The sequence below is a fragment of the Monocercomonoides exilis genome (genome assembly GCF_001643675.1).
Source record: "Monocercomonoides exilis strain PA203 chromosome Unknown scaffold64-419423, whole genome shotgun sequence".
Taxonomy (NCBI): Eukaryota; Preaxostyla; order Oxymonadida; family Polymastigidae; genus Monocercomonoides; species Monocercomonoides exilis.
In genome coordinates, this window is record NW_027150609.1 from 69,997 (window position 1) to 92,247 (window position 22,251).

The 22,251-nt window shown below is 35.1% G+C and overlaps 9 protein-coding genes across 9 annotated transcripts; 5 read left to right on the forward strand and 4 right to left on the reverse strand.

The window, feature by feature from the left end:
• Nucleotides 1–1,237: 1,237 nt before the first annotated feature.
• On the reverse strand, nt 1,238–3,239 carry MONOS_12522 (uncharacterized protein). The gene is made up of 3 exons (XM_067865151.1): nt 2,994–3,239; nt 2,840–2,940; nt 1,238–2,792 (listed from the first exon to the last, which is right to left on the reverse strand). The coding sequence occupies exons 1-3, from the start codon at nt 3,202–3,204 to the stop codon at nt 1,683–1,685; spliced, it is 1,422 nt and encodes a 473-aa protein (XP_067719240.1). The 5' UTR covers nt 3,205–3,239; the 3' UTR covers nt 1,238–1,682.
• A 19-nt stretch (nt 3,240–3,258) lies between these two features.
• MONOS_12521 (putative RhoGAP domain) lies at nt 3,259–6,648 on the reverse strand (the record flags this gene model as incomplete). Its single annotated transcript, XM_067865150.1, has 6 exons — nt 3,259–3,551; nt 3,633–3,870; nt 4,097–4,249; nt 4,493–6,419; nt 6,519–6,557; nt 6,627–6,648. 6 exons carry the CDS (start codon nt 6,646–6,648, stop codon nt 3,447–3,449), a joined length of 2,484 nt encoding a protein of 827 aa, XP_067719241.1. The 3' UTR covers nt 3,259–3,446.
• A 59-nt stretch (nt 6,649–6,707) lies between these two features.
• MONOS_12520 (putative serine/threonine-protein phosphatase 6 regulatory subunit 2) lies at nt 6,708–9,847 on the forward strand. Its single transcript, XM_067865149.1, has 6 exons — nt 6,708–6,862; nt 6,943–7,213; nt 7,286–7,420; nt 7,485–7,550; nt 7,728–8,439; nt 8,626–9,847. Exons 1-6 carry the CDS (start codon nt 6,720–6,722, stop codon nt 9,483–9,485), a joined length of 2,187 nt encoding a protein of 728 aa, XP_067719242.1. The 5' UTR covers nt 6,708–6,719; the 3' UTR covers nt 9,486–9,847.
• Nucleotides 9,848–9,884: 37 nt separating this feature from the next.
• MONOS_12519 (putative ribosomal protein rps12) lies at nt 9,885–10,746 on the forward strand. The gene is made up of 2 exons (XM_067865147.1): nt 9,885–9,945; nt 9,999–10,746. Exons 1-2 carry the CDS (start codon nt 9,932–9,934, stop codon nt 10,408–10,410), a joined length of 426 nt encoding a protein of 141 aa, XP_067719243.1. The 5' UTR covers nt 9,885–9,931; the 3' UTR covers nt 10,411–10,746.
• A 44-nt stretch (nt 10,747–10,790) lies between these two features.
• On the forward strand, nt 10,791–12,012 carry MONOS_12518 (putative Endothelin-converting enzyme 2 B (Ece2B)). The gene is made up of 4 exons (XM_067865146.1): nt 10,791–10,828; nt 10,886–11,020; nt 11,073–11,189; nt 11,258–12,012. Exons 1-4 carry the CDS (start codon nt 10,807–10,809, stop codon nt 11,746–11,748), a joined length of 765 nt encoding a protein of 254 aa, XP_067719244.1. The 5' UTR covers nt 10,791–10,806; the 3' UTR covers nt 11,749–12,012.
• Nucleotide 12,013: 1 nt separating this feature from the next.
• On the forward strand, nt 12,014–14,217 carry MONOS_12517 (Vacuolar Protein Sorting 23B (Vps23)). The gene is made up of 7 exons (XM_067865145.1): nt 12,014–12,173; nt 12,219–12,502; nt 12,580–12,761; nt 12,826–12,895; nt 13,111–13,247; nt 13,420–13,519; nt 13,603–14,217. The coding sequence occupies exons 1-7, from the start codon at nt 12,023–12,025 to the stop codon at nt 13,675–13,677; spliced, it is 999 nt and encodes a 332-aa protein (XP_067719245.1). The 5' UTR covers nt 12,014–12,022; the 3' UTR covers nt 13,678–14,217.
• Nucleotides 14,218–14,573: 356 nt separating this feature from the next.
• MONOS_12516 (uncharacterized protein) lies at nt 14,574–18,213 on the forward strand. Its single transcript, XM_067865144.1, has one exon. The coding sequence runs from the start codon at nt 14,807–14,809 to the stop codon at nt 17,657–17,659; it is 2,853 nt and encodes a 950-aa protein (XP_067719246.1). The 5' UTR covers nt 14,574–14,806; the 3' UTR covers nt 17,660–18,213.
• Nucleotides 18,106–18,962, reverse strand: MONOS_12515 (putative 60S ribosomal protein L23a). Its single transcript, XM_067865143.1, has 3 exons — nt 18,915–18,962; nt 18,467–18,749; nt 18,106–18,407 (listed from the first exon to the last, which is right to left on the reverse strand). The coding sequence occupies exons 1-3, from the start codon at nt 18,928–18,930 to the stop codon at nt 18,323–18,325; spliced, it is 384 nt and encodes a 127-aa protein (XP_067719247.1). The 5' UTR covers nt 18,931–18,962; the 3' UTR covers nt 18,106–18,322.
• Nucleotides 18,963–21,281: 2,319 nt separating this feature from the next.
• MONOS_12514 (uncharacterized protein) lies at nt 21,282–22,250 on the reverse strand (the record flags this gene model as incomplete). The annotated part of the gene is made up of 1 exon (XM_067865142.1): nt 21,282–22,250. One exon carries the CDS (start codon nt 22,248–22,250, stop codon nt 21,282–21,284), a length of 969 nt encoding a protein of 322 aa, XP_067719248.1.
• Between the last annotated feature and the right edge of the window lies 1 nt (nt 22,251).

Below are 22,251 nucleotides of genomic sequence, written 5' to 3' on the forward strand. Positions count from 1 at the left end.
TTGTGAAGTTTCTTAAGCATGAACAGTTAATTGATTGAAAAATGAAATATTTATTTTATTTGAAAATAAAACAAAAGGAACTTTTCAAAAAAATTTTGACATACGAAAAAAATTTTGAATTTGTTTCTGACTTTTTCTGCTTTCATGCAATTACAAGTTCTGTACACTCATTGTAAGAAATTCAAAAAATTTTTTTATTTGAGAAAAATGAAAGAATAATTTGTGAGCAGTGAAATTTTTTCAGCCAAAAAAAAAAATTCATCCAAAATGAATATTTTCTTTATTTAAAAATATTTTTTAATCTATTAATAGAAATAGATAGAGAAAGAAAAAGAAAGAGAAGTGTGGAAAAAATATTAATTGACGGTTTCACAAAAGGTGTTGTGAAAGAAATCGCTCGCTGAACACTTTTCCTAATTTCGATTAAAAAAATAGATAGTAATTATTTTTTTCTTATTTTTCTAACTATCTCATTGATATCAAAAAAGCAAATCTAATTTTGAATCTTGGAAATTTTAATTTAAAATTCTTGAATTTGTTCTGAAATTCATCTAATACATCTCCTGAGAAACAAAAAAAGTGATTTCTTTTTTTAATTTTATTAATTTTTTATGCAATCAAGACCCTATGTTGGTGATTATTTTTGAAATCATAACTTTTTTTGTGGTGTCGAAAATGAAAAGGTTGTTTGTTACCGGGAAGAGATTTTGTCTGCAATTTGTGTATTTATCACAATTGATTAATAAACAAATCATTTTGCACAAATAAAGATGTTGATGTTTTTTATAGGACTTTTCACTCTTCAGTATTCTTTTGTTGATATTCAAGAATAATTTTTAAACCGATGTTTTTGTTAGAATAATTTTTATTTCAATAATAATCATCCATATATTAATGGATGTTTGTTTCTAAATAACAACCTTGCATTTTTTTGTTTTCAATCAATGAATAAATTAGTATTATTTATTATGAAACAACCAATTTTGAATATTCATTGTGAATATATTGTACACTGATCTTTTCGGAAAGATTGTCAGATAAAGAGTTACACTTCACTTTCGATTTTTCAACAAAGTGATTATTATTTTCATTTTTAAAGACCTTTCAAGAAACATACATGTTTATTCATTTCATAAAATGAAAATGAATAACAGTTCATCATGAATGGAATTCCAAGATCAAATTTTCTGAAAACCATCATCAAGAAAAGGAAAAAAAATACAAAAAAAAATATTATTTTTCCAATTGAAACATTTTATTTCAAATTTGAGTTGTTCTTTTTCAAAATCGAATTATTTCAAGTGAAATTATAACAAAAAAAATATTAACCTGAAAACAAACAAAACCAAAAAGAGAAAAGAAACTTTATTCGTTTCTCGTTTATTTTTCTTTTTATTGAATGCCTTTTTTCCAAATAATCAAGAAAAATTGTTTGTATTCAAAAAAATTTCTGTTTTGGCTCAAAAATTGAATTCTTTCAAAATGATGAAAATAATAAAAAATAATAATACATCTTTTTTATTTTTAAATGAAACTCTGAAAATAAATTATTTAATTTAAAAATGCAAAAAATGTTTTAAACATTTCAAATAATGATAGCATTGCTTAAGTAATACCAATAAATTTTTTTGGAACAAAATGAGAAAAAAGCGCGAACCCCTGAAAATACCTATTTTTTATTTTTAATATCTTCCTCTTCTTCCTCTTCCGCCTCCAAATTTGATATCAAAACCGAACTTTGGAGTGACGTGGGGATTTAAGTGGGATTTAGCATGATTTTCATAATGTTTGAACGGAATAAGCTTGTGACATAGTTCGCATTCAATAGGTTCTTCATCTAATTTTTTCTTTTTCTCTTCTTCTTCTTTTCTATCTTTCTCCAGTAATTTTCGAATAATTTCATCATCCTTCTTCAATTTTTCTTGTTGTGCGTCTTCATTCTTCAATAAATCTTTTTGTTCTTTTGAGTTTGACAAGTCCAATTCTTTGTTCTTTTTCTCCTTTCCGTCAGAATCAACTCTTTCTTTTTCTTTATCCTTTCCAATTTGCTCATTTGCAGTTTTTGAAGCTATGCTTAACGGAGATGTAAATGGAGGAGGCGGAAACGGAAATTCCGCAGTACCAATTTCGGATGACTGTGACTTGCTGGATTCAGGATTTGGCTGCGAGGCTAATACAGATAACGACGGCAGTGCAGCAGGAACAAAAGGCATTGAAGGTAATGAAGGAAGTTTTGGAAGAGATGAAGGCACTTTAGAAGCAGGACATATTGGTAAGGTTGGTGGTGATACCAGATTGGAAGATGGATATTGTTGCGAATTAGTGTGCAAATCTTTAGAATTAATAGTTTGAGGTGCTTCGAATTGACTTTGTTTTTGCACAACAGGAGGATCTGGTAGAGTTTTTGAAGAAAATTGACTATAATTAGAATTAACATTTGATAACAAAGACTTAGGTTCGCACGAAGGAATCGGCTCACATATAACCGAACTTTTCTTCTCGATTTCAGAAGAATGAAATTCTTGAAATTTGGGAAATTCTTGAAATTTGGGAAATTCTTGCATTTTTTTCTGTAAAACTTCGTTACCCTCTTTGATTTCATGAATATCGTTGTAAGCGTCAGGAGAACATTTATCACGATATAAATATTGATTTTTCTCAGATTCATTGAATGCTGATTGGGAAGGAGTAAATTGCTCTGGAATCCCAAATGAGGACTGAGACATAAAACTTAAACTTTTTTCCATTGCTGTAATTTTGTCCATTATCTGTGGAAGCTGGGTTTCTAATTTCTAAAAACAATTCAAAAAAATTTTTTTTGAAGAACAAAAATGAATACCATATTCATTCTATCTATCTTAGAAGCTATAATATCTGAAGGGCTTTTGTCATCTTCATGTGGGCGAGACGAAAACGTAAACTTATTGAGAATAGATTTTGCTTTTAAAATAAATTATTTATTCACAAACACAAAAATTCATTACAAAGCATACAAATTAAATCTGCCATGAAACCGGCTTTCACTGCACAGGATGTTGTGTCTTGAGGAGAAATTGCACAATATCTTGAATAAAACATTATCTGAAGTTGATTCTGCAAATTTTGAAGAAAATCAGGAAAAGATGAATATAAGGCATTTGCACTTTCGAAGTCAACTTCCTCAAATAATTTTTTTTCGATTTCAAATGGTTCTAACCAAGACATATTCAAGCTTTAAGAAAAGATTATTCCGAAAAAAACATAGCCCATTCTAAAATATTTGATTCAAATAACTCTTTTTTTTTTCAAAAAATTAATCAGATTATAAAAATGTTCAAAATAAATAAATAAAAAATTAGAATCTACAAATAAAGAATTCTCTTTGATAATAATGATGAACAAATCAACATATAACATTTAAAATCATAACTTTAATTTTCTATACTGAAGAACTTAATAAAGTATTTTCACAAGAATTTTTCCACAAAGGCATCAATAGCAGCAAAGTAACTCTCTTCAATCTCATTTGGAACAAGGCCATTTATCATCAAGAGTGCTAGATCAACATTAAGCTGAAAATATCAAACATACGAAAAAATTGAAAAAATGAAACAAAATTTACTATTAGCGTTTGTAAAACTTCAAAAGCAAACTCTCATCTGAGCAGCTAATTTCAAAGGATCCTTAGAAGAAGAAGGGATGATGTTTGGGGCAACAACGATGGCTATGTTGTCAAATGTCATTTTGTTCTGTGCCACATAAGGAGGCGACCCAACAACACGCAGAAAACGAAGCAAGTACAGAAGAGAAATTAAATGGGAAGGCGGCAGCGCTGTGCGAAGATAAGACACAGCACCACACGGATCGTCTTTCAAATGCTGAAATGTTTTGCTTTGTTGTAAAAAAACAAATATAAAAAAGTTTGTTGAAGTCAAAAATATATGAGCAAAGGAAAACGTTTATACACATTTATAAAATCAAAAATTTTTATCTCAAAAAATTTATAAATAATTTCCGTTTACAATCAATTTCTGTACAGACTTCAACAAAGTCCACAATATCATTCAAACATCCGTTTTTCTATTTCTTGTTCCTCTTCCTCTCACCTGCAACATACAAGACATTGACTGGGATGAGTCTCAAATGCATCGACCGACACCAAATTTTGACTGCCACGGCAATCGAGCACGGATCGTCTGTTGCAATTGGCAGATCTCCATTGCACAGCTGCGACTCGATGAAGTCTGTTTTAGACTGAGAGACGCTTTTCCTGTCAAGAAAGAAGAGACAAGGAAATAAAAAAAAAATTGTTCATTGAAGATATTAAAAAAGAAATATTATCAGAAAATATATCAGAAAAAATTTTTTATCGAATTGCCAAGAAATAACATGAATGTCAAAGAGTTTCATTAATCCGCGCGTTATGATAAAAAGAATTTCAGAAAATTATCACAACATCATCAACAACAGCAACAATGAAAGAAAAAAAAGCATATTATTTTTTCAAGCAAACCTGAAAATGCCCTCCACATATAATCCATTGAGCTTGACAATCATTTTACACAGAACAGGAAGCACAATAGGAATTGAGGGGCACTTGAAAGACACTGCAATTTCCTCTATTTGGCGAATGAGTGGAACAGAAGGAAGAGGAAAAGGGAGACATTTTTGGAGAAAGAGCACATCATCAACATTGCAGCAGATGAAGCGTGATTGAAGGGCAACACAGCAAAGAGAAGCCAAACGCGAAATGCAGCTGAGAGAAGTCGAGGAAGAGCCAACTGAAGAGGAAGAGAAGGAGGAGGAGGAAGAAGAAGAGGAAGCTGTACATTCCTTAGGAGGAGCAATTACACACCCGAAACAAACAGAAAGATGCAGTTTTGAAAGAGCAAACGATGCCAATCGAGAAAGCATTGTAGTATGAACACTTTCTCTGTACGATAGAGGCGAAGCTGATGGATGCACAGAAGAAGAAGAAGAAGAAGAAGAAGAAACCGAGTGCAACGAAAGCAGCTGAGCTGAGTGGATGAAATTGAGTATGAATGGAAGCAAGTTCTGAGACGGAACAAGAGCCTCAGCTGCGGAACAGAAGAGAATCCAGCCTTTCAGCTGCTGTCTTTGTTGAAGGGGAGGAAGGGTTGTTGGGTCAACAGGGATAGACAATGGTGTAAATGGCTGATTTATGATAGCTATTGTTAACAAACCAGACTTTGGGACAGATGAAAGAGAAGAGGACACACAAGAAGATGATGCTGACAGAGAAGAAGAAGAAGGTGAAAGCGAAGAACGATCCGATGGAGAGATGTTTGTGGAGTTCGCAAGAGAAGGAGAAGCAAAAAGTGAGTTGACAGCCGAAGCGATGGCAGAGGAGAGATAAGAAGAAGTAGCAAGTGAGGAGGAAGATATCTGTGTGTGCGACAGCTGCTTCATCAGCTGGCAAAACACCTCGTCAGCCAGATCCTGCATCTTCCGCGCCTCCCTCAGCACTTTGTGCCACGACTCTTCGATTTTCAGCTCGTCGCTCTTTCGTCCTTCGTTCCACAGGCGATATGGCGCCTCGTGTGGAAGCGCTGAGCCTGCAACATCACTGAAGACAGGCATATGGCCGAGCAGGAGCAGGTCAGAGGAGTCAGAGGTTATTGCGCGTGTGATGGTGCGGAAGGCAGAGACAGCCTGTGGAGAGTGTGCCTGAGTGACACAGCGCAGAAGAGGAGCATTCAATGCGAGGGGAGAGTCAAGACAAGGAATGAATGAAATGAGCTCGTCTGGCTGTATCGCACGGGTGAGCAGCTTAGACGATGTTTGCTGCTCGCGAAACTGGGTGACAGCCAGCCGACGAAGTGAAAAAGTCCCGAGGCGAACGGTGAGCTGAGGGGAAAGTGATGTGAGTGGTGAATTGATGGATTTGGAAAAGAAAGGGCTGGGAAGCGGAGATGGCGGAAGTGGAGGCGCGGTGGAAGGCGGAAGAGGATGAGGAGAAGAAGAAGGAAGCGAAGGAGCAGCAGAAGAAGGAAGTGAAGGAGCAGAAGAAGGATGCAATGGAGGTGCTGCCATAGGTGGACGAGGAGGAGCTGTTGCAGGCAAAGATGGAGAGCTCTTGGTTTGTGAATGAGTCGGTGGAGGGACATACTGTTGAGGACTGGCAGGCTTCTTTACAATCTTCGAAAGATCCACCTGAGTCGAGGATCTCTGATTTTCAAAGGCAGAATTTACAGTTGATGGAGCAGTTGGTGAAGAGCGTGATGGAGGCTTTGGTAAGTCTGATGAATGTTGTTGTTGCGATATTGACGGAATTTTGATGTTTTGTGTCTGAACAGAATCTGTGGAGCAAGAAGATGATTGGAACTTTGGTTTAGGAACATCGTGAGATAAGTCTCCTGATCTTTGATTTGAAATTTGATTTGTTTTCTGTACTTCATTAATTCTCTGAAATCTTGCATCTTCAAAAAAAAGGAAGCATATAAACAAAGTGGAAATGCACACACAAAAATAGAAAAAAGATGCGAACTTCTTTAAACACTTAAAAATGATTTTCATACTTGGCTGCACAGATTCATTAGATTTCTGATTTAGGGCCACTGAATGGATTTTCATATATTTTTTCAAGGATAAAACATTTTAAAAAATAAATGAAATTGAATTCTAACATATTCGATCACGAACGCTCATCACATGTGGAATGCCAGCTATTTATTAAAAACTAAAATTAATATTTGAAATTATAGAACAAGGATCAACAAATGGCTGCTTGGCTGAGATTTCTCCAAGTACAGGAGTCAAATGCAGAAAAGCTTATTGCAAAAGGTGCACCACTCGAAGAAATACTACAAGTTGAAGATATACTCCAAGATGTCAAGGCTCAATCCACAAAATTGATGGAATAGTTTGTTTCACAGTTAATTTTTTCGAAAAAAAGAAATGCGAAAAAATTCAACAATACCATGAAAACATTTTAAATTTTAGTTTGACAACTCCAGAAACAGTTGTGAAAATGCTTAATCTTCTTGTGAAAGATCCAGCATCTGGCCCAACTGAAAAAGAGCGCTTTTCTTATCCTTATCTTGTGACGGAAATTCTTTCAGAAGATGATACACGCATCCAAGATGCACTCAATCAGCCTGAGTGCCTTGAAGTTCTTTTCTCTTTCATCGAGAATCCGAATCCCGTTCAATCTGTTTATGCGCATCATGTCTGCCGAATTTTCCATTCTCTACTCACAAAAATTGGATCAGAGGTGTGCGTTTTTTGCTTTAGTGCCATACAACCAAAACATTATTTGCGCGTTTTTTAACGAATTATAAAATAGCTTTTGGAAAAAATGGAAGATCGAAACACAATTCCAATGCTTGTTAACCATCTGGACAATTTTCCTTTTTGCGAATTGTTGTTTGATTTGATTGTGATTGTTGAAAACAACAGCGAGAAAGAAGGACTTATTAAAGTTTGAAAAATTTGATCAAATTTATGCAATTAAACAAGCCTGACTTTTATTTTAATTTCCTTAGTGGATGAAAAAGTACGACTTAATATATCTTCTTTTGTCAGAAATGAAAAAATGCAAATCGTCAACGGTATCTATTTTGATGATAATTTTATGGATTATTTAATGTTATTTATAACTTGTTCATATCAACTTCTTTTGTTCGACTACCAACTTGATTTCGCTGTTATATTTGATTAAAATCACACATTTTATTATGATCCTTCAAATCAAATACATTCAAAAAAATTGTGGAATCAATTTTTAGGTTCCTGCGAACACTGGACAGATTTTGAACAACATTATCATTCGCTTTTGCGACACACCCGAACATCAGCAGATGCTCTTTGAAGAAGTGCTGACAGAACACGAAATGGGGCTTTTACTGGAAATTGCGCTTTTTGGAGCACACACCGACAACGTAGCACAAAACACAGAGAAGAAAGAAGGCGCAGAAAAAGAGAAAGAGTCAGAGAAGGACAAAGAAGAGAAGAAAGAGGAGAAAAAAGAAGACACCAGCACGGATGCCTCATCAACCAGCAGTTCAGAAGAAGCCCCAAAAGCCAGCCCTTCCGCTGAATCATCCAAAACAGCTGTGGAAATTCCGATCTGCGCTGCATCTGCTGCAGTCTCATTGCTTGTGGATATTGTGTGGAACACTCGGCAGAACCCCACAGATGGTAATGGGCAGCCGATCAATCCGATCCAAGCGAACATTCCGGTGCCTGAGTTCATCAACAAGCACATCCTGTCATCCATCTCATCCATCGTGAAATGCCTCTCGTTCGACTGGGCATCGCCTGGAAGCTCTGCTGAACGTTGTATGCAACCTCCATCATCATCTTCCTCTGCTTCTCCTTCTTCTTCTTCTTCATCCACCTCATCCTGCTCTTCATCGACTGCTCCTTCCCGCACACACTTCCCTATCCCACCGCTGTTCAAAGGAGGAGGGCGAAGCATTGGTACTTATAGAATGAAAGGTATTCATCTCTTTGTATTATTACTGATGCTAAATAAATGATTAATTTCTATTAATTTATTTATTTATTCTATTTATTTATTCTATTTATTTATTTTGTTTATATTTCTTTCCTTTCTCTTAACCCCCCTTCCCCCCCCAACCTTTATCATCCTCACCTCCCTTCCAACCCTCTCCATCCATTCAGTTGTTGTTCTGATATCCACCATCCTCCGCAGTGGGTATGGCCCTTCGCTCGACGAGGCCTTTCTCACTCCCCCCGATGCCACCTCTTCCACCCCCTCTTCTCTCTTTGCGCCGCTGGTGAAGCTCTTCTTCGACTTCCCCTCAAACACCCTTCTCCTGTCTGAGCTGTACACCTTATTTGAGACGGTGCTGCTGAACAGGAGCCTTCCGCTGCAGCAGAATCTGCTCTTAGACGGCGGGCTGGTGACAGCTGTGATCAAAGCACTGCAGACAGAGCAGCAGAGGAGGAAAGAGGTGGCAGAGTGGAAGAAGAAGAAAGAGGAGAGCGAAGCAAACGTTGGAAATGCTGAATCGAGCACCACCGCTACACCATCTTCTGCAGAAGCATCTGGAAGTTCTCCTTCTCCTTCTCCTTCTCCAGCGCCATCTCCCTCAGCCAGCCGCTCAGCCCCGCCGCCCGTGAAGCGGATGGTGCCAGCAGCAGATCATTTAGCACACACATTGCACATAGCACGTCTGCTGGACGAGAGGCGATATGATGTGGAAGGGCTGGATTCTGCCTTGTTATCAGCGCCTGTACCAGAGGGAGTGGAGCAGCCACTCAGCTGGAGCTGGGACAACCTATTTCAGGACATTGTAACACCTGCGATGCAGCAGCAGGACGGGACAGAGCGAGATGGAGAGCAGATGGGCGATGGAGCGAATATGGGAGGGTTAGGATTTGGGGCAGGAGATATGGATGGAGATGGAGGAGATGAGGATTGGCCTCAGTGGAACCAGGGAGGAGAGGATGGAGATGAGAATGTGCACCACTCGGTGTTTGACGATCCTTCGCAGCAGGGGCAGGATGAAGATGATTAGAGGGAGAGAGAATGAAGAGAGAGAAGAGATTGGAGAATTTGATGGCGCATGCGCTCACGAATTGTTGGGGAAAAGAATAGAAATAATTGAAAGCTTGAACATCTTTATTTTCTTTTTTTCTTATTTATATATATTTCTATTCTTTAATAATCTGGAACTGACTTCATCACCGAACTCTTTGAATTAATTTTATTTAACGCTCTTTTCAATTTCGACATCACAGTTTTTGGGATGTACTCAAACTGGATATGAACATATTCTTCTCAGTTTTTCTACCTTTGTAGGCTCTTTTTTTTACAATTCATAACTTACATCATTCTTTTTGTATCAAAATGAACATGCCAATATCTTTTTGAGCATGATTATTTTATTAATTTTAAAATGGGAAATTTCAAGGCTAACAGGGGAATTTTTGTCGAGGAAAGTTTCTCAACTTGAGACCAGAAATGGATATTGAAGAGTTTGCAAAGCAAATATTTCAAGAGATTTGATAAAAGTTTTTATTTTTTACAGACAACCAGTTGAATCAGCTCCAGTTGCACACGAAGCCCCCAAAGCTCTTGATCTTCCAACAGCAATTCAAAATGTGCTCAAAAGTTCATTAATTCATGGAAAACTCTTCCGTGGGCTGCGTGAATGCGCAAAGGCTCTTGATCGTAATGAGGCTGCTCTTTGCATTCTCGCTGATTCTTGCGAAGAAGAATCATACAAAAAGCTTGTTGAAACTTTGTGCGCACATCGTAACGTACCAATTCTTCGTGTTGAAAGCGCAGAAGATCTTGGCCAATGGGCTGGACTGTGCCAGATTGACAAAGACGGACAACCACGTAAGATTGTTAACTGCTCATGTGTTGTTATCAAGGAAGTCGGTACGGACATCCAGAGCTACGAATTCATCGCAAAACACATCAAATCACAAGCATAAATGCGGTCATTTTTAAATAAAACACGAACTAGTTTTTATTTTGAAAGATTAATTATAATTTCACAAAATAGATTGAAGTTATAGTTTTTTAATAAATAAGAAAGAAAGACGGAATAATTATTTTGATTTTATATTTATTTTTAAGCTTGTGAATAAAAATAGTTGAAATAGTTAATTTTCCAAAGAAGTATTTGACTTATTCAAGGATATTTCATATTTTAAAGAAAATAGATCTTTTATTTCATTGAGAATTTAACATTTACTTGTTTAATTGTATTGATTCAGAAATTGTTCTTTTTAGAGGTTTATTGTACTGAACAAAATGAAGAATTATAATTATTTAATTTTTCTAAAAAAACTTTTTGTCACCAGAGGAAAAATAAGATCAATAAATAAATGGGACAATACGGCGAACAAAGTTTGAAACGAAAATTAGGATTTGTTTCCATGATATTGTTTAAATATTTTATTTTAGAATACTGGGAAGAAAGATACAATACGGAGCAAGCACCATTTGATTGGTATTTGCGCTATCAACATTTGAAGCCTCTTCTCGCTCCATTTATGACAGATGAATCTTGCATTCTTGATATTGGATGTGGATCATCAAGTGTGATCGTTTATGTATTAGTAAGTTGATTACTGAAAATTATTTTATTTAGAACTTGCTGAAGAACTTTATGATGATGGAAAGAAGAATATTAAGTGCATTGATTACTCTGCAAATATAATTAATAAAATGCAAGATGCGAACATTTCAGCAAGACCAGAAATTGATTGTACGCAAGTTTTATTAATAAAATGATAAATTTTTCTTTAACAATGATAATATTTGTTATTTTTAAAGGGGCAGAAATGGACGTTAAAGCAATGAGTTTTGATGATGAAACTTTTGATTTGATAATTGACAAAGGAACATCCGATGCAATATTATGTGGAACAGATTCTTATGCACAGTTATCTTCAATGTTAAAAGAAGTATCAAGAGTGCTTAAGAAAGGTGGAGTGTATGTTGTAATTACATACGGCGTTCCGGCAACTCGCCTTCCTCATTTCGAAAAAGAGGAATATGGATGGAAGGTTGATAAGCTAACAACTCCAAAATATGAAGGAGCTCCACCAAATCAAGTTTATTATTTATATGTGATGAAGAAAGTATCAGAGGAAAAAGAAGAAGAAAGGAACGATCAAGAAGATGAAGTTGCAGTTACTATTGAAAGTGATGCTCCACCAAAAATGTCATCTCCAGGCGCTGAAACAGGTGCAAGCCCGAGTACAAATGAAGGAAATGGAGATGAGAACCTCATTGATTTTGATCCTCCGCCAGAGATGCAGTAACTTTTTTATCACTTCTAATGTGAATGTTGTTGCATTTCGAATTGCCAACTTTATTTTTTTCTTTTATTTTGTATTATTGTTCTGGTGGGATATTAAAGACTTGATTTTGTATATCTTGTTGAATAAGTTAGTTTATTGTGTTTATGAGAAATATGCTCTTTTGTAAAAATTATTATTATTATTATTTTGGATTATTACACCAAATTTATATAACTGGAGCTCTTTATCAATATTAAAGAAGAAAGGGCTTGATCAATAGACAAAATATTGTTTAATGAGTTCCTTGGGCGATTTAAATTTGGAAGGAATTCTTCCAACGATAGCACATTATAATTTTCAAAACCCAACTGCAGTTCAAAGTACTCTTAGAATTATTTCTTCACATACAAAGAAAGGAAACTATCAAATCAAGCCTTATCCGGGAAGTATGTTTTGAAAAATATTTCATTATTTTGCTTATTCTTTTTTAGGTTCATATTATTATTATGTTGTTGATGAGTGCCTTCTTCCAATTAATATACAAGGAAGTGTTTATTATTTTCCCATTGGTTTTACACTTCCCTGGAATTTTCCGCAGGAGGCACCGGGAATAACGCTTCTCCCAACAGGAAACCTAGTTCTAGATTTAGCAAATCCGTCTGTGAAACCAGATGGAACAGTTGTGTTGACAACGTTAACAAATTGGAAGATGAACCCGAACATGGAATATGTGTTCACTGAAATGCTACACAATTTTCAGCAGAAATCCCCTTTGGTTTCTATTATTTATGAAATATTCATATTGATTTTTTTAATTTTATTCTATTTCGGATTTGCTCCATTTTGAAATAGCGAACTCGCTCAACAAAAGCGGCACCAGTGCCAGCAAGTTCAAGCAATGTTCTTGCTTCTTATTCAACATCATCGGATGAAAAAGAGCAATCTGAGTTTGCAGAAATAATCACAGAGCTTGCAACCGAACACATCACTTCAACGTTTGTGGAATTGAACCAAGATTTCCAAGCATTATCACAGTTTGCAATAAAAAAATGTTTGATAATATTATAACAAATAACTTTGGAATATGTTTTAATTTAGAGGTAAAAAGGATCTGGAAAAAGCTATCGTACCACTTGAAGAAGCTTTACAATCGATGAAAAAAGAAGAAGTATGGATAGTTGAATATGAAAACGAAAAAATATCAAAATAAAATGTGTTAGTGAGATTTTTTATAATTGATGAATACCTTCGATTGAAATATTTATGTTTCAATTAAAATTATTTGAAATCGAAATTATTGCGCTCTTGAATTTGAGAACTTGAGCCAATGATAATTTTCCATATGCATTCATTTTTCTAATGTTTGAAATTGTTCTTAAAAAGAGTGAATTAGACGCTCGCATAGCATTTTATAATGAGAAGTTACCACAAATAAAAGGTTATTTAGATACTCATCCTGCTCCAGATGCTTCTGCTGATATACTTGTTGTGAGCGCACCCTCAGACAAAAGACTTGCAAAGTTTGAACTTTTTGATTTTTAATCACATTTTTGCAACTTTGGGAAATTTTTTCCATCAAAATCATTAATTATGTTATATTTCTTAATACTTATGCATAATTTTATGAATATTTTTACACTTTGTTATATCTACTCAATTTCAATAATATTGCATTTACGTTGATAAACACAGACAATATGAGTTGAAGTCACGTGTCGAAGCTTTTGATCAAGTTTTGAAAAAATTTGGAGAAACGCAATTTTCAGACGAAGAATATCCAAAGAAAATGATTGTATGCTTTTAATATGTATATCGTTGCACTCAGCTGTTCAATAATAATTTTTGTTGATGTTCTAATTAATTTCATTTTCATAGTGTTTACGACAGTTAGCAAAGCAGCACCTTAAAGATGTGGCTGAGTACACAAAATGTCTTGAAAATGGACGGTAAATTGCTTTTGTTTGAGAAATAATAAATATTGATGTTAATGCACAAATATAATTCACATCTGAACATTTCACGTTATATTTTTCTTTTTTCTTTTTCTTTTTGATTTTTTTAAATTATTTTAAATTTTTTCTTTGAGCCTTTCTTGTTGTTTTATTGAAGTTTTGAGAATAATTTTATTAAGCAATCATTACTATCGCACTGACTAATTTCTAAAAACAGATCAGTTTGTAAAAGTATTGTAACACCGAATCCACGCACAATTTTTGTGATTTTATTCTAAATGAAAAGAAAAACATTTTCAATTTAATACGATCATCTCAATTTGATGAGAAGCAATTGGAGCAACTTTTCGAAATATGAAAATAGAAAAGACGGAATGAAATTCGATTTCGGAGAACAGTCAATAAGCTTCACAAAACTCAAATGTTGAATTTTGAGAGTATTCATATTAATATTTCTTTTTGGTCACTCTTGTTGAGTTCGGAATTTTTGATTTTAAAAAACACTTTTTGAAGTATTTTAAAACACGCGCAATTTAAATTAAATCAAAATAAATGAAAAAGAAAATCATTGTGAATAAAAGAAAAAATATTATTGGATTACATTAACATAATTATTCAACTCATAAAGGCTTTTAATGCAATATCAATTTTTCCTTGTTTGTGCCATTATTTTTTTGATAATATCAATAAATCATTTTCTCATTGAATTGAATGACAAATTCTTTCATGACACAGGAAAAGGGAATAATTAAAGATTTAGCTTCAACAGATATTCAAACAAAGAAATTAAACCATTTTGAAGAAAGGTGTGCCTATTTGGATTGATAATTCTTTTACATTTTTCACTTTGTGAATTCATTCTTTTAAGAATTTGTCCAGAACCAAAAAGCAAATGTAGCTTACAAGAAGAGCAACAAAAGCTAAATTTCCTAACTAATGAATCAGCTTCCAACATCCTTTGTTCTTCTTTTGCAACGGATTCTTTCTCAAATGAAAACCCTGGTCAATTACATAGTCCATTTCAGGAATCTCTATCACTGGAACAAGAGCATCATCATCAAGCTGATAGAAATGCTTCACAGGCATATCACAATAAAAACAGTGATACTTTTTCATTTTCTCCATTAATGCCATCTTATTCACAAACGTTTTTTCCAAGCGATAAGTGTTCGACACATTTTTTATCTACATTAACAAATGATTATTCTCCTTCATTGAAATCAAATTCCAGAGAAGTTGCATTGTTTACTCCAACATTTAATACTGAATCAAATTTTTTATGTAATAATTCTTCAAACAATGAAACGATTATTCACAAATCAAGCTTTGATAACGATCAATTACCAGATTCTTCGAATTTTTTTCAAGAATCACCGTTTTTTAGAACTCTCGGTTCACCTAAACAAACATCAGAATTTGCATTTTCATTCGATAACCCTTCATTAAGTTCTTCGCCTTTTATGTATTCAAAGCAAAAATTGGAAGATTTTCCTATCCTTTTTTCCGAATCAATCAATTCTCCTGCAATACATCTTGACTCAGAAGAAAAAAAATCACAAACAAATTCTAATGAAAAAAATGAGGGACAAAACAATCTTATCTCCGAGCAAGTTCAAAACAACTCTGCATTAGCGACGATGCACTTGAATTCTAAAGATGAGGTTTCACAACAAACGATGGTGAAACATGATTTTGACAAGAGTCATAACGAAGCATTTCCTTCATTAAAAGTTTCAGATGATGGAAATTCAAAGAATTTTGAAAAGACATCTTCTAAAGACAACGCATCTACAATCGACCAATCACAAAACGATGAAGCTAAACCACCGTCAAACTGGAAAGAGCAGTTTGATTTTGCATTCTTAAGCATCAAACAGCATGATTTGCCAATGGATCATAAACAAGCTAACGCTGATGCCAATGACACGATGCCACAAACACCAACTCCATTAACTTCCTTTTCGCCTCCATCGTCCATTTATTTGTGCTCTTCTCCGCCTGCCAAATTGCTTAACCACAACGACATTCAAAACACACCATCAGCCGAAACTCGTCCGCCTCCCACTCAGCCAGCCGTGCTCCACACTCCATTGACTGCATATTCCACATCCTCTGTTCTTCGCTCCCTCGCAAAAAACACATCACAAATCAGAGAATTTTATCCGAGGCGGACTGTTTCCTCTTCTCCCGCGTTGTTTTCATCGTCTTCACAGACAGACAGATCTTCGTGTGCATCTTCTTGCAGTTCTGCCTCTTCTTCTGGTGATGCCCTTTGCACAGATGTGGTTGTTCCACGGCGCCCTTTCTCAACAAATCCGTCTTTTTCTCAAATGGCACAACGCTCCCAGATGTTTCATGCTCATACTACGAATTCTTCATCCCCTGGGTTGCCAATGCCTTCTGCGGCTGCTGCAACATCACAGTCTTTTTGTCCGCCTTCAACACTTTCACGCAACACTCCATCACATCATCAATCATCCATCTCTCCAAGTCTTCCCTCGCCTTTCTCGTTTTCCTCGCTTCTTGCCTCTGAACCGCCTGCTCCACACATCCCTACCCCGACTTTCTCCCCTTCCCTCAAGCACTCCTCATCGCAAGTGCCATATGCATTGTCATCGGTGCTCCGAAGCAAACAGCCTCCAAATGCAGCTGGAACTGATTTGCCTCATTCTGCTGCAGGTTCTCATCAGCTGTCGTTCCACTCAGAAAGCAATGGGCAAGTTGCTCTGCATCCTTTTACGAATAAGCCTGCTGAGCATTCACATCTTAACACTGCTGATGCTCAGTCTAATTCAGTTGCACCGTTTATTCATCGTCCTCCTATTTTGAGCTCACCCTCTTTTTCCACATCCACCACTGCCACTGCTACCTCCTCCTCCTCCTCCTCTTCTTCTTCTTCGAGTTTATTGCCTCTTCCAACACATCACCAGATTCTTTCTCAACATCCAAATTCTCCTCCACCTGGTTCATCTCCATTGTTTGAGTTGCCATCAACAGCATCTGCACAGGCACCTCCTCTTTCTTCTTCTTCCTCTTCTTCAGCTTCTTCTTCAGCTACTTCTTCTTCTGCTTCTTCAACTTCATCTGCCTCTCCTCACTCACTTATGCCCCCTGTCTCTTCCGCCCCTCCGTTGTATTCACAGCCGGCGCGCCAGCCGTTTTCACTCGCACAATTTAGCTTGCCTGCTGCGAATGCTCTTCCGCTGCAGCAGAACAGACTCCACCGCCCTTCTTCCACAAAGCCCATCACAACACGCACAAAGAAGTCATCAACAGGCACCATCACCACTAAGCTGCTTTCGTTCCACTGCTATATACTGCCAAATTCTTCTTCTTCTTCTACTACTACTACTGCAACTACTACTGCTTCTACTTCTTCTTCTTCTGCACAATCCACTCCTTCACTTAATCACTCAACTGTTCAGTCACCAGGCTGTGCTTCTCCTTCTGCTGATGCCAACTCCATTGCTTCTTTGTCTGCCTCTTCCACTCCAACATTGCCTCTCTCTTCTTCTTCTACCAGATACCTTCCCACCATTCTCCCTCCTCCTCCGCTCACTTCCATCGCATCGAGCCATCCTGCGTTGCTGTCTCAACAGCCAGAGTCCTCATTTAATGTACAGAACACGCTGTCGCAGGCGCCTTGTGTCCCGTTCTCTCTTCAGCGCCCTCACTCTGCCCAGCCCTGCTTTTCGCGGCCACTGCAGTTGATGTCTCCACAACTCCCTCAGCCTCCACGTGCTGTCACAGTCTGCCCTCAGATGCAGCCAAATAACAATGCAGTTTGCTCCAACCCGATGCTGACTCCTTCGTCGACTCTTTATGCGCTTCCTGTTCAAGCACTTTCTTCTTCTTCTTCTTCTTTTCCTTTAAACAAAATGGAGACTTGTTTAGATTCAGTGCAGCATCTTTCTCAAATTCCACCTTCTTCAACAAGCATTGCAGAAGCATCTGCAGCCTCAGTAAAAAACATGACGTAACACTTTTTTTAAAAAAAGACTCTTCATTACAACGTTATGTATTTTTTATATTTCATTGTATATTTGATAATTAGTTTTTTTGAGCTTTATTTATATTTCTGATTTTTTACAATTCTTTTCAATAATATTTTTTGCATATGATTACTTTTATGTTGTTAGTGTTATTAAGATATTAATTTCAAAGCACATTTGTTGCTTCCTATTTTTTTACAACTATAATTATTGTTAATTCTTTAATAATCTTTTTATTTGCGAGCTTTTTTGTATTTGTTAAAGTTTTGTTTGATCAGCAAAAGATGAAAATTATAGAAGCTGAGAATAAAAAGTTTGACAAAAAGAAATTTTTAATTTCAATTGCAATTTTCACGATTATATTTGGAAATGCATATTAGCTTTTATTGTAATTATTTTCTGCAAAGAATCTTTTTGTTTTAAAGTCATTTCAATGTGCAATTAAAACTTTGTTGAACATCTTTCAATTTTCTTCTAAATTATTATTCACCAATGCGCACTACACACTTCAACAAAGCCAATTTTTTTTAATATCCACATCATTAAAAGCTTTTTTTTTTTTAAGAGTTGCAAAATAAATTTAAAATTGAATTCGTTATAAATTCCATTCTTAAAGAAGAGAATCGTTGAGTGAAGTGTGAGAAAGTACTTTTATACAACACCAATCTTATTAGCTACGTCAAGAGCTTCATACTGAGGAAGAAGTCTTATATAAGCTTTCTTTTCTCCCTTGGGGCTAAAAATGGATTTTTCAAAATATATATTATATATAAATAATAACTTTATAAAGCAAACGTGATGAGAGTATTAATCTTGCGAATCTTAACGTTGTACAACTTTTCAAAAGCTCTCTTAATCTTTGGTTTTGATGCACTCATTGAAACGATGAAAACAAGAGTGTTCAATTTTTCAACTTTTTGCATAGCTGACTCTGTTGTGACTGGATAGCGGATGAGATCGTAGAAGTCGTGCCCTTTGATTGGAGCAGCAGATAAACGAGGGAATTTTGGTTTTCTTCGAAGATATAAAGTCTTTGGACGTCTAAAGTGAACGGAACGACGAATCTTGTGCTGTTTTGCTTTTATTAATAGTGCAAAATATCATTGTTAAATTAAAAAAAACAGAAAAATTAACAGAAAAAAGTTTCAAAGAAGCAAATGGTAAAAGTGAAAAAGTGTTCAAAAAAAGTAACAATCATATAAGCAAAACAAATTCAATAAAATGACATTGTTTAAATTCAAACCTCTAACGGTTCTCATCTTCAGATATTTTCTCAAAAAATCCCGATGATGGACTAATGATCAACAACAGAGTTTTTTTTATATACTAATAATAAAACGATTTTCAATTTTATTTAAATTAATGATAATCCAAACAAACAAAGTCAAATAAAGAACGAAAATATGCATTCAAAAAAAAAAAAAAATAAAAAATAAATAAACATATCGACCCGGATGGGGATCGAACCCACAACCTCAGGATCCGAAGTCCTACGCGCTATCCATTGCGCCACCAGGCCAACATTTGATGTCAATTTTTCGAACATAACCAGGTATATTTGTATTTCCAAAAGTTAATGTTGAATTATTTGTAATATTTTTGCATTGTCTAACATATATTTTTTGAAGTTCATGATTTGGTAAATGTATATTATAGGGGAACACGAATTTTATATATTTTTTTTTATTAACGAATTCTTTATAGTATATAAATCATTTATTAATTAATAAAAATTTGAGATCATCAAATAGTTTGATAAATAATAATCAAGGTTTCTTAATATTTATGGGATAGATCAATAAATTTTCATGTAATTTTTTGAGTGCTAACCCTAAAAAGAAGAACGGGAACAAACCCTAAACCCAATATTTGTTTTGCTAACCCTAGAACCTAAACCAATCTATTAATGTGGAGATTTTTAATGATTTTAACCCAAATAATTAAAAAAATACTGGGTCAGATCAAAATGTTTTGATTGAAAATAAGAAATTTTTATGATTGATGATCTCACATTTTAATTAATTAATAAATGATTCTTATACTATTTTATGTCCGTTTATAATAAAAAATATGAAAATTTCGTGTTCCCCTATAATCTCCTTTTACCCATGATTTTCATGTGCTTTTTATTTCATTAATGTGAAATTTCTCATTGAAGAGTTTCTTGAAGATCAAATATGAAAGAGAGCAAAGCAAGAGGAATTTGACTGTCAACAACGCTTCAAAATGGTGTTAGAAATTTTTTGACTTTTTTTTAAAAAATATTCTAATCGAATGTTAATTGTGTAATTTATGATAGAAATAACTTTTAAAAGCAGATATTTTCTTTTTGAACAGAAATGAATAATCTTTTGTATTTTTGGATGAAAGACGACGTAATATTTATTGGAAGATTTGCGCTTACAAAGAACAATCTTTTCTTTTGAAAATAAAGGTAATTCCATTTTCAATCATCTTTTCTCTTTATGATGATTTCCTGAAAGAATTTTGTCTAAACGAAAAAGAAAAATAAGGAAAAAAAAGTTAAAAAGAAAAAGAAACTATGATTTTCAAATGAGTTTTGTCCTTCTTGTTTATGTGCATGAATCGAAATGAGAAAAAAAAATAAAAATTGTAAGTTCAAAAACTGTTTTGATTTTTAAAAAATATGTGCGGCAAATTTTTCGCAATGTACTTTTTTAAAAAAATTATAGGTGATGAGAAAAATTGGATACATTGTCTGAACTTCGAACTATGGAACAACATTTATAATTGCCTAATTATGTTTGCTTGAACTGAATTTATTTTTATTTAAGAAAAAATTTAAAGAAGTGGAAAAGTAATTTGATGAAAATTTGAATTCTTTATTCATCAGATAATTAAACAAAATCTTCTTCAAAATTTTTTTGACAAATATAATTTTTCTCGATGGTTTCAAAGCATGATTCATCTTTTCTTAATCGCAATTTGATGAATGCAATATTATCCAACTTATTCATTTGCAATTATTAACAAAATCGAAGGTGTTAGCTGAAATGATGAATAAAAATATTTGAACGAAATAAGTGAAACACTTCAATGTGAGCTACATGAATACAAACAAAGAAAATATCTATTAAAATTGAAAATGTTGTTTTGGACGAAAAAAGTCAACTTTCTCTTATAAATGAAACAAAACCAAAAAACTCCTCAGCAATCAAACGAAGTGCAGCTCTTTTTCAACTATCAAATAAAAACAATAAATTCTTTAAGGAATTTTAATATTTAGAATTTAACACAAACAAGTTGACTGAAAATCGTAGGAAAATGTTTTATATATCTATGCATCCATCCATATTTGAGACAGAAACTCTCATGCACATTCATTCCCTCTTCGTCTATTCATCTTGCTTGGAACATCAACTTTGATCATTGTTCATCTCCAAAGTCATCAGAAATGCATTCGGAAAATATTCATTTCCACTCCACATTATTCAGCTTCTGATCTCTTGACTGACCAGCAAACAAACTATTTCCATGACTAATTCTTCAACACTCACTCGATGCTCCCTGTTCAACCAAGCTGCTGATATTACTCTCTTCACAGTCACCTGTCTCATCTTCAATGTCCACTTCATCGAAATTGTAATAACTACGATACCAACTGTAACCGCTGAATGAACTGTCGCTTCAGCATCACCAACGATGAACGCTCCGGTGGTGTTTGTAGCGTGCAATTCTTAGAGACCTCTCTTAACATCGACTCTTCATTCTTCCCTATCTCTATCCTCTCACCATTCACAATCTTCTGCCCTGCCACCACACCCTCATACTCCCCAAACGGAACTTTGAGTGTCAGACACTCCCACAACATCATCCCAATCGAGAACACAACTGTCTTCTTCGTCGCATGCTTCTTTGTGCCATTCAGCAATTCAGGTGCCTTCCACCTCAAACACTCATTCCTGTTATCTTCTTCATCTTCAAACGCTGATGAGGGCAGAGAATCTCTTTCATCATCATCCTCACTGGTTGATGTCACAACTGTTGATGAAGATATTGAAGATGAGTCTGAATCTGAAGAAGAGCAGTCAGAGTGCATGACAATGCAGATGACCATGTGTTCTGAGAACAGCACAATGAGCGGACTCAAATTGGCAAGTGACTGAAGTTGGTTTTCCATTTCATCAAACGAGTGGAGAGCAAGATTCGCAACCCAAAATAGAATTTGGGCAGCTGTCATCTCCCTTTCCTTCAATGTGCCAATTGCCATTTCTTTCTTCTCGTTCCTTCCATGAAGAAGCATGAATAAAGAATCCCTCAGATCCACAATCAGCTTCTCATGAGGTGATGAGCAAGCCATTGCATCCACAAGATTCGACATGGATGAAGTGGTTGGGCACGGACTCTCCACCCGAACAAATGTTGTGTCTGTATCCGTTGTTGAAGTGGATGAAATTGACGGGGATGGTGATCCCTTTCTCACTTCTTCTTCTTCTTTCTCAACTTTCTCCAATATCCATTCAGGAATTTTGTCTAAATCCTTTCCCAATATATATTCAGTTGATCCACTCTCACTCAGCAAATGCTCTGAACTCTGAATGCCCCAAGCTTTTCTCATG

Coding starts and splice junctions, on each gene's coding strand:
- MONOS_12522 (XM_067865151.1), bottom strand. CDS start 3,204: ATGTCTTGGTTAGAACCATTTGAAATCGAAAAAAAATTATTTGAGGAA. Junction 2,941..2,993: donor TTTCATGGCAGATTTAATTT/GTATGCTTTGTA, acceptor TTATTTTAAAAG/CAAAATCTATTCTCAATAAG. Junction 2,793..2,839: donor AGATAGATAGAATGAATATG/GTATTCATTTTT, acceptor AATTGTTTTTAG/AAATTAGAAACCCAGCTTCC.
- MONOS_12520 (XM_067865149.1), top strand. CDS start 6,720: ATGGCTGCTTGGCTGAGATTTCTCCAAGTACAGGAGTCAAATGCAGAA. Junction 7,214..7,285: donor TCACAAAAATTGGATCAGAG/GTGTGCGTTTTT, acceptor ATTATAAAATAG/CTTTTGGAAAAAATGGAAGA. Junction 7,551..7,727: donor AAAAATGCAAATCGTCAACG/GTATCTATTTTG, acceptor ATCAATTTTTAG/GTTCCTGCGAACACTGGACA.
- MONOS_12518 (XM_067865146.1), top strand. CDS start 10,807: ATGGGACAATACGGCGAACAAA. Junction 10,829..10,885: donor GGGACAATACGGCGAACAAA/GTTTGAAACGAA, acceptor ATTTTATTTTAG/AATACTGGGAAGAAAGATAC. Junction 11,190..11,257: donor AGCAAGACCAGAAATTGATT/GTACGCAAGTTT, acceptor TTATTTTTAAAG/GGGCAGAAATGGACGTTAAA.
- MONOS_12517 (XM_067865145.1), top strand. CDS start 12,023: ATGAGTTCCTTGGGCGATTTAAATTTGGAAGGAATTCTTCCAACGATA. Junction 12,174..12,218: donor AATCAAGCCTTATCCGGGAA/GTATGTTTTGAA, acceptor ATTCTTTTTTAG/GTTCATATTATTATTATGTT. Junction 12,896..13,110: donor AATCGATGAAAAAAGAAGAA/GTATGGATAGTT, acceptor GTTCTTAAAAAG/AGTGAATTAGACGCTCGCAT.
- MONOS_12516 (XM_067865144.1), top strand. CDS start 14,807: ATGCCATCTTATTCACAAACGTTTTTTCCAAGCGATAAGTGTTCGACA.
- MONOS_12515 (XM_067865143.1), bottom strand. Junction 18,408..18,466: donor AAGATTAATACTCTCATCAC/GTTTGCTTTATA, acceptor ATCCATTTTTAG/CCCCAAGGGAGAAAAGAAAG.